Source organism: Pagrus major, chromosome 22 (genome assembly GCF_040436345.1).
Source record: "Pagrus major chromosome 22, Pma_NU_1.0".
NCBI lineage: Eukaryota > Metazoa > Chordata > Actinopteri > Spariformes > Sparidae > Pagrus > Pagrus major.
The window spans coordinates 29,479,875-29,489,883 of record NC_133236.1 but is presented as its reverse complement, the minus strand read 5'-3'; the positions used below and the strand labels follow the sequence as shown (position 1 = coordinate 29,489,883).

General features: G+C 45.8%; 2 protein-coding genes across 2 annotated transcripts; both read left to right on the top strand.

The window, feature by feature from the left end:
- Positions 1-518: 518 nt before the first annotated feature.
- On the top strand, positions 519-4,918 carry LOC141018540 (thrombomodulin-like). Its single transcript, XM_073493543.1, has one exon. It carries the CDS (start codon positions 594-596, stop codon positions 2,208-2,210), a length of 1,617 nt encoding a protein of 538 aa, XP_073349644.1. The 5' UTR covers positions 519-593; the 3' UTR covers positions 2,211-4,918.
- A 333-nt stretch (positions 4,919-5,251) lies between these two features.
- On the top strand, positions 5,252-7,291 carry thbd (thrombomodulin). Its single transcript, XM_073492926.1, has one exon. The coding sequence runs from the start codon at positions 5,346-5,348 to the stop codon at positions 6,996-6,998; it is 1,653 nt and encodes a 550-aa protein (XP_073349027.1). The 5' UTR covers positions 5,252-5,345; the 3' UTR covers positions 6,999-7,291.
- Positions 7,292-10,009: the final 2,718 nt, after the last annotated feature.

Below are 10,009 nucleotides of genomic sequence, written 5' to 3'. Positions count from 1 at the left end.
TGAAACTGATGTTTTTAACCTTTACACTTACTTAAATGTTTTATTAATCATTTTTATTGTTTCTAAACAGTAAAATTACTTCACTAAATCTAATTATCTATAAACGTATCATTTATTAACGATGATTATTATAAAGTGTTAATAAGTTATTGTTATATAGAAATAAGTTTAATTAATTTAAGTCAAAATTGGCCTGAAACTTTGACAAGAGCGTCACTCAGGGTCGCTCACAGGAGGATTGTGGGATTTTTCTTCATCCTCCTCTTATTAAAAGTTCATGTACCCGTGTGTGTGTGTGTGTGTGTGTGTGTGTGTGTGTGTGTGTGTGTGTGTGTGTGTGTGTGTGTGTGTTTTGATGGGCCATTCGCTTTGAGATAAGGATTTTGGCCCGCGGGGGGGTTGAGTAATCACGCCGGGTTGAGCCGCTGGCCGCCGGGACTTCCTTCCTCGCTGCCCGACGCAACAAAAAAAACAGACTTCAGTCGGAGGCCTTTATAAACGGGACTATGTCAGCTTCCAGTCGCTTTATCAACTTCGGATCGTCGAGCACAGAGGTTTAAACTCCCGTCGGCAGCTTTCCTAACATCGACATCATGACTCCTGTGAGAAACGCGCTGCTTATCTGCGTGGTTTTCCTCTGCGGGCTGGAGGAAACGGTCCTCTCTCAGTACGGACACTGCGTCGGGAATCAGTGTTTTGCGCTTTTCCAGAAGCCCCAGGACTTTCCAGGCGCACAGGAAAGCTGCAAAACCTCGCTCGGACAGTTATTCACGTACAGTGAGACGGACTTGGTGAACATGTTGGCGGCTCTGCCCCGCGGCCTCAGCGGGAGGTTCTGGCTGGAGCTGCACGGCGCCGGCAGGACGACGGAGGAGGCGTCGGCAGGTCTCCAAAACTGCTCCTCCGTCTCCGTGACGGCGGAACAGAAGCTGGAGGTGCTGTCGGGGCTGTGCAGTGAGCATCTGAACGGATATCTGTGCCAGTACACACTCGAGGCGCCTTGCAGTCCCGTGCAGGCAGCTGGAGGCGCACAGGTGAAGTACCAGGGGTACGGGGGCTTCGAGGTTTTGGATTCCGAAACGTTTCCACAAGCAACTGTAGCTGTAGTTGAGAAGGTCGGCGGTGAATATCCGGACTCGAGGCATTTGTGTTTCTCGGGGGTTTGGATGGCAGCTCCCTGGGCCTGTGAGGTGCTGGATGGCGGCTGCGAGCACAGTTGCAACTCGACGGAAGCGAACAAACGACACACCTGCGTCTGTCCCGCGGGACAATCCCTCCACCCCAACAAAATCACCTGCGGCGCAGGTCCGTGCGCCCGCTGCGCGCAAGAGTGCCAGCGGGAGGGCGACGCGTATGTGTGCAAGTGCAGCAAAGGCTACAGACTGGCGCAGGACGGGAAGAGCTGTGTGGACGTGAATGAGTGTGAAGAGGACGACCCGTGCACAGGTGAGGGGGAGCAGTGCAAGAACACACAGGGGAGCTTCCAGTGCTGGTGCAGAGAGGGCTTCGAGCCAGAGGATGGAGTGTGTGTGGACGTTTCAATCTGTCTCAAGTGTGAGCACATGAACTGTAACAAATCCAATGGTGTTTATGAGTGTGTGTGCAACGCGGGCTTCAGGGTGTCAGCCAAAGATCCCACCAAGTGTAAGATGCACTGCACAGAGAGAGACTGTCTGGCCAGATGCGACAAAAACACTGAGAATGGGGACGCAGACATGCGTCAGTGTGACTGCCCCGATGGATACATCCTGCACATGGTGAACGACACAGCAATGTGCAGTGACATAGATGAGTGTGAGAATGAGCAGTGTGATCACAAGTGTGAGAACTTCCTCGGTGGCCACAGGTGTTTGTGCAATGAGGGGTACACGCTGTACAAAGGGTTCAGGTGTGAACCGACTGAAGAGCCGGTGGACGACTATGATGGATCCGGCTCGGCTGTTGTAAACCCCACAGAGGCCAGCACCGACCCAGCCTCAGTGCCTTCTTACATCAAGGCCGGCAGCGCCCTGGGTATCTTCATGTTCGGGCTGTTGTGTGGCGGGCTGATCCTCCTGGTGCTGAACATGTTCAGACGGTGCGGCAGGTTTGAGCTCTCCCCCTTGAAACATCAAAATATTGATATTTTCCATCTGCAGCAGGTGTCCACGGAGACGTACAAGAGGTTATCCTTCGACAAATCTCTGAAGAATGACTCACAAATACCTTAATCACACACCTTTGACCCTGTTCTCATGTCACAGTGCTCGTCTGCTCAGAGACATCAGATATACAGTGTGGGATCTTTATCCGCTGACAGTCTGAATGGGAAACTGTTTATCTTTAAAAGCTGCAAGCGATCACAAGCTGTGAAGTATCGAATAATCAAATGAAGAGACACTGTATGGCTATAGGAATAAAAATGATATATGTTTTTTAAAGTAAGTAGGTGATCGTTACCAAGCAACATCTCTGACAAATCTTTGAAATGACCCACAAATTATTAGGTGGTTTGAATCTCAAGTTCACGATCACGATACGATATCATATCGATTCTTTGGACAACGATAAGATATTTGCTGATATCACAGTCTGCTGCGATACGATGTTGATTGGATTCGATACAGGAGCCTGCGATCGATATGAGACGATATCGTCCATTTAACACAATCAGTTACATTTATATCAACTCACACAAAGCAACTAAAATATGATTTGACAGTTTTATGACTTAAATATTATTTTATCAGTGGCTCCAGACATTGAAATGGAAGCAATCTGTTGACTTTAATAAAAACAAAGCTCTGTGACGTGGGAATTTCAAAATAAAGGCGTATCTTAACGATACGTATCGATGTTTTCACTTTGCATCGGTCCGGATCGATGTATCGTCACATCCCCACTTGTTCCCCCGAGCATTACTTTATAAAAACATTTCTTTAATACATTTCCAGGAAGCTTTCAGCTGGTTGGCTTTAACTTCTGCTGATCACGCCAATTTTAATTTCCAACTCTCGTTACATTCTGTCCAACTTCCTCTCAGAGCTGCAGAGACGTCCCGGGCTGCAAACGTTGTCTCCAGATTTAAGAAGACATGTTTGTTTGGGACGGACCCCAACAAACGCCTCATCATCATGACGTTAATAGTTCTGATGATCGTTCACCTTCAACTGAAATATCTGTTAAAAATAATCTCAAAATTATTCCTTTACTTTTTGATCCACATCCTGCAGCGTTCAGGTCCAGCAAACTTTAAACGTCTCACGTGAAGACAAAAGACAGAATCAGTTTGATGTCCGATGTCTCATTGCTGCTGTCTGATCTCACTGTAATCTCACTGTGATCACACTGTGATCTCACTGTGATCACACTGTAATCTCACTGTGATCTCACTGTAATCTCACTGTTCTGGGCTGTAGTTTAAACAAAATGTCTCCTCATCCAGTGGTCTGTGAGAAATGTAACATTCCACATAATGTTTGTAAAACACACTGTATTTGTGAAAGACAAAGTTCAAATTGTTTTTTTGTATTTTTTTTGTATTTTTTGTATGTTTTGTATTTTTTGTTAACACCTCTTTAAACTGTGCCTGCAGTGTTTGCCGGTGTGTCGGCCTGTGCGTCACGCAGCCACAGTGACTCACCGTGACTGATGCTTTGCTCATGTAATTAAATTACATAGTTTTTTTGGTTTATGACATAATGTAAATCTACTTTTGACGCAAACCGCTGTTTGTTTTGGGATGTATCGGTTGCCATAGGAACTGTTTCTGATCCGGGCCGTAGCGAGGATTTTAGAAATACTGAGTCCAAATAATGATTTATTAACCATTTACAGTGTTATGAACATCAGCTGCAACTTCCCACTAAAGAACTGCTCATTAATTGTTTATAAAGCATTTAAAAGCAAATAACTATTAAATTACATTTAATAGACTGTAAATGTTTCATTATTGATCATATAGCATTGTTTATTATAATGACCTCAGTGTCCTCAGTGGGAGCTACGGCCCTGTTTCTGATCCATGTTAACTCCCGGCTGCGTGTTGTCAGGCTCAGCGGGTCGCTGTCATGTGCCTGAACCTGACCCGCATCATCCCAAAGGGACAAACCCACATTCTGAAATGTTTCGCGTGTTCGTCAACTTAGTTTTGGAGACAAAGTCGAAGCTCTGTTCCTCCTAAACGCTGACTCGTGACTCTGCAGGGCCTGATTTGGGAGCCGAGTTGATTCTGAGACATTTACTGTTTATACTGCAAATAACACCGAACAGAACCGTCTCAGTTCTGTTGAATGTAGAATATTAGAAATGTAATGTGATGGCCGTGTTCACTGATAATCCTGAGGTGCTCTCCTGGCTCCTCACTCCTCCTGCTGTCACGTACATGAGGTTGAAAGTCGTTAACTGTCCTGTCTAACACGCTGCTTTCAACTACACATGAATGTAAAACTGCTGCTACGACATGCGCCTCAGTCTGACCCGCCTCAGTCTGACCCGCCACACGTCTTATAACAGCCTGACTGCCAGCGCTCGCTTCAGCTGGAGACGTTATTGTGTTTTTTTGGTCTCTGTTTTCACGTCAGATATTTTTATGTAACTGGTTTGTGACATATCAAGTTTTGTTTTTTTGTTTTTTACATTTTGGTTCATTGTACTTCGATGCTTCCTGTGAAATTTTGGTTCTTCTTCTTCTTCTTCTCGACCTGCATAGTTTGTGTTCGACCCACAAAAGGCTTGTATGTATTTATATACGTTCTGCTGTATTTATACTTCTGTAAACCTTCATCTGTGCACTGCTGGAACAAGCGTGATCACTGTGTGTGTCGGTGTCACAGTACCTGAGAAATATTCATACCAGAATAGTTATAGGCTACATAAAAAAATAATAACTGTAAATGAAAAGTAGAACGGTTAATAAAGAAGAAATCTTTGTCTAAAACAGTCTTAACCTCCTTTTTGTCTTATTTAAGAAACGAGTTCTGTCAGAAACGAGTGGAAATGTGTTGTAATGTCCTTTAACTGTCGGAATTTTAACTTCACTTCATTTAAAGTGTGATCACGTGTAAACAGCTTATTCAGACTGGTGCTTTGTGCAGAGGGGAGTGAGGGAGGGGCTATTTGGAGCAGGGGGCGTTGGGTATAGCCCCCTTGCGTGCGCACGGCTTCTGTGCGTTCGTGCGTAAGAGCCGAGCGTAATTGTTGGGGATGTGGTCCGCCTGCAGAGGAGCAACTTTCTGGAGGCTGATTAAACTGCTTCCTTCCTCTGCCGGGGCACTAACATGGAGTTGGGGGGTTATAAATAAGCGCAAAACATTTTCTCCAACAAATAAGCCAACAGACTAAACGGACACCACCGAGGGTGAAACATGAAGGCTGTCACGGGACTGTGTGTCGTCTTGTTGACTCTCCAGATGGGAAGAACCGGCGGGACGGAGCCGAGTAACGGTTACTGCATCGGGAACGAGTGTTTCACTGTGTTTCAAGATCCCAGCGATTATGAAACCGCGCGGAGACAATGTGGAGATCTGGGAGGACACTTAATGACAGTGCGCTCGTCCGTGTCCCATGATATTCTTAATATCTTGCTGGGAAACTTCACAGGGCGGTTCTGGATCGGTTTACATCTGACAGCCGGCTGCCCTGACGCTGCTGCCGCGCTGAACGGCTTCGAGTGGGTCACCAAAGACAGCGAGAGTGACTTCTTCAACTGGGCGTCACCTTTGGACAGCAGCTGCTCCTCTGGTCGCTGCGTCTCCGTTTCCCCAGTGGACGACTTTAAGTGGACCCGGGAAGCATGCGCCCAACACGCAGCCGGGTTCCTCTGCGAGTACAGCTTCAGTGACCCGTGCAAAAGTCTGGCGGCTGCAGAGGGCGAGTCTGTGACCTACAGGACCCCCATGGGGTTCGGAGGGGAGGACCTGCTGTCTTTGCCCCCTGGAAGCACGGCCATCAGGATGCCAGCTGAGAGTAAATACGTGTGCTTCACAGAGCAGTGGCTGCAGGCGCCCTGGAGCTGCGAGATACACGAAGGTGGGTGCGAGTACAAATGCGCAACAAACCCCGACAAGGAGCCGTCCTGCTACTGCCCGCCGGGCCAGAGCGTCAGCCCCGCGAACAAAGTCACCTGCGAGGTGGCCATAGAGGACCCGTGCCTGCCGCTGCGCTGCGCACACGCCTGCTACGATAAGGGGGACTCCTGGGCGTGCGTGTGTGACCACGGCTTTAAGCTGGCGAAGGACGGCAGGTCGTGCGTGGACTTCAACGACTGCACGGACGAGCGGCAGTGTCCCGGAGAGAACTTCAAGTGCGTCAACACCGTCGGCGGGTTTCAGTGCGTCTGCGAGGACGGATACAAGATGACCGGCGGCCTGTGCGTCGACGAGAACGAGTGCATGTCCGCTCCGTGCGAGCACATCTGCACAAACACTGCTGGCAGCTACACGTGCTCCTGTTATGATGGATACAAAGAGGATCCAAACTCACCGAACAAGTGTAAACTTCACTGCGGGAAAGAGGAATGTCCCGCCGAGTGCGACCCGAACGACCGGCTCCAGTGCTACTGCCCCGAGGGGTACATAGCAGAGGAGAGGGGGGGGGCGACGTTCTGCATCGACATTGACGAGTGCTCTTTCTTTTATTGTGATCAAGGTTGTAAGAACTCATTTGGCAGCTACCTGTGCTCGTGCTCTTCGGGATTTACACTAGTCAACCAGTACAAATGCGTAAAAACCGACGATGACACGGACTCAGAAGGAGGGACGGAGGGCTCCGGAGCGACCCCGACCCCGGACACCCCCGGGACATCATCTGTGCCACATCCAGAGCCAACAAGGCAGCCCTCCGGGGTGACAGTGGGGGGGCTGGTGGGCATCATACTCTGCACCGTCTTCTTCATTGTGCTGGTGGTGTTTCTGGCTCATCACATCCTCTGCGGCAGAGGGAAGCCGGAGAGCGCCGATGCGCTCAAGGCGCGGGAGGAGGAAGCGCACGGTCTACGGCACGTGATGAGTGACACTTAGAGCGCCTGAGAGGCAGCTGGAGCGACATGTGAATGTACAGGACAAGCCTCGCAGACAGGTCTTCAGAGACTGTGTTGGACGGGTTCGGAAGGATGTAAAAAATAAAGACAGTGACGTCACTTTACTCACAACAGAAACATTAACAGTTTTTCTCTGACGGATGAAGATCTGCACTTCAACTCACATACAACAGATGCAATGTAATAAAACATGACAAAGAACTTTGTTTTGTAGAGTAAAGTTTGTTTAAAGTTTGTTTAAAGTTTGTGTTGAATGATAAACATGTGAACGAACACGTGTGTCTCCTTCTTGTGGTCGCTCCGTGTTGCTCCAGACAGGCGGACTGCGCCATCGTGTGGACAAACCACCGAACTGACACATTTGGATCCTGAATGAGTTGACTTGTTCCTGCTGACGTGTTTAGTTTTGACTCAGAATCATTAGTTCACATTAATTATTTCTCTTCAGGAGTCTTAGTTGTACAGAAATAACAATGTTAAGTTAAATAAGCAGCACATAAAGTAATATTAAACTACACAGAACGACCCTTTAATATCTGATCCATCAGCACAAACCTCCAGCTGCTCAGTTACTTTACATGTGAGCACAGATAAAAACACATTCCTCCACATTTACACCAGATGTGATTCTGGATTCAATAACATTATAATATAATAGTGATCATGTTAGTAATGTTTTTATTAACAAACACGTCTTTATTGAAGTCAGGGCGAAGCCACCACAGAGTTCACTGAGGTCACCACCTCCGTATTTATTCTGATCTCTGATCTCTTGATACATAAATATTTATTTAGTAAGACTTTATAATATGTGTTATATCATTAAAATAAATAATTCTATATGATTAATAACGGCATATTTATAGTTAATCAAACTTTATTTAACTGTTAACAAGCAATGAAATGCTTTATAAAGTATTTATGAGCAGTTGTTTATTGGAAAGTTGCAGTTGATGTTCATGATACTGTAAATGGTTAATAAATACTGTGTAGTTCATTTATAAACATTATTCTGACGCCATCAGAGATGAAACTGATGTTTTTAACCTTTAAAATTACTTAATACATGTTTTATTAATCATTTTTATTGTTTCTGAACAGTAAAATTACTTCACTTAATCTAATTATCTATAAATGTACCATTTATTAATGTTGGTTATTATAAAGTGTTAATAAGTTCTTTTTAGCACAGAAATAAGTTTAATGAATTCAAGTCAAAATTGGCCGTATTTGTTACTTATCTTCAGTTTTCATGTATTTGTTGGCATTGATACTATTTCAAAATGCAGAGAAACAGATTTATAATGTAGTTTTCAAAATGTTCCTGATGTATGGATGGAGGAGGAGGTGGAGGAGGAAGAGGAAGAGGAGGAAGAGGTGGAGGTGGAGGAGGAGGAGGAGGAGGAAGAGCTGGAGGAGGTGGAGGAGGAGGTGGAGGAAGAGGAAGAGGTGGAGGTGGTGGAGGAGGGAGAGGAAGAGGTGGAGGAGGTGAAGGTGGAGGTGGAGGAGGTGGAGGAGGAGGTGGAGGTGGAGGAGGAAGAGGTGGAGGAGGAGGTGGAGGTGGAGGAGGAAGAGGTGGAGGAGGAGGTGGAGGAGGAGGGAGAGGAAGAGGAGGAGGTGGAGGAGGTGGAGGAAGAGGAAGAGGAGGAGGTGGAGGAGGAGGAGGAGGAGGTGGAGGTGGAAGAGGAGGAGCTGGAGGAGGAGGAGGAGGTGGAGGAAGAGGAAGAGGAGGAGGTGGAGGAGGAGGAGGAGGTGGAGGTGGAAGAGGAAGAGGAGGAGGTGGAGGAGGAGGAAGAGGAGGAGGTGGAGGAGGAGGGCAGGACCTCAGTATTTCTAAAATCCTGGCTACGGCCCTGATTGAAACGTATTAAAGACACGTCGAGTTCTTCAAACTATAAAAAACAAAAGTCTCCAGAGGGTTTTTACTCTCATTGAGCAATGCATGCTGGGAAGTCTGTTAATTATCTGTGGATCACAAAACACACAAGAATAATTAACTCGAGTTTAAACTAAATCTGGTTTACACTGTACTTCAGTTATTGTGTTCAAATATTACTTACTAGTGTCTTTTTTAGTTGATTGCCGATTAAACAAATACATTTTAAAATGTGCTACTTTGGCTCTGATGCAGAATGTAATCTGCAGAGTAACTAGTAACTAAAGTTATCAAACAAATGTAGTGGAGTAAAAAGTACAATACTTAGTGAAAGTATAAAGTAGCAGCAAGTGAAAATACTCACATGAAGTACAAGTCCTCCAAAACTGTACAGTGCAGTACTTAAGTAAATGTACTTAGTTACAGTCATTGAATGCAAACAGTGATACACAACCTTGTGTTGTCCTGGAAAACCTTGTGTTGTCCTGGAAAACCTTGTGTTGTCCTGGAAAACCTTGTGTTGTCCTGGAACATTATTCAAACTCCCCCGAACGACACAACACAGTATGAGTAGTAGACTTTATATTATTTATAAAAAGGTAGATGTTTCTTTAAAGTAACCAGTGAGCTGTTGAGTTTCCTCCTGTATATTTGCTGCTGCCTGCTGAAAGCGTCCAGCTTCCCTCTGTTGTCGGCCATTTCTCTTTTATGCGCCTGTTTTCTGTGTTTTGTCGTTCTGTGTTCTGCAGTTTCGTATCATTTTAAGCACTTTCTTCCCGTTTTATTTGTATCCTGTCACTCTGCTTCTCACCTGTTATCATTCTTATGTACTCGTTCTGTTTATTCGCTGTGATTGTGTTGTTGTTGTTGTTATGTTGTTTGTTTGTTATCACATTTATGCACCTATTCTGTTTTTATTTGTATTTGTGCTCTCGACATCATTGAAAATGAGTGATTGCCCTCAGTGATTTTTCGAGATTTAAATAAAGGTTGAATGAATGAATGGATGAATGGATGAATGGATGAATGGATGAATACTAGACAGGACGAATAATGAGCTGCCTGGAGGAAAGTGAGTGAGAAGGACGGGCTACCTGGTAAGTTTTGGAAATACG

What these genes read in the sequence shown, in the direction of transcription:
- LOC141018540 (XM_073493543.1), top strand. Translation starts at nt 594, where the DNA reads ATGACTCCTGTGAGAAACGCGCTGCTTATCTGCGTGGTTTTCCTCTGC.
- thbd (XM_073492926.1), top strand. Translation starts at nt 5,346, where the DNA reads ATGAAGGCTGTCACGGGACTGTGTGTCGTCTTGTTGACTCTCCAGATG.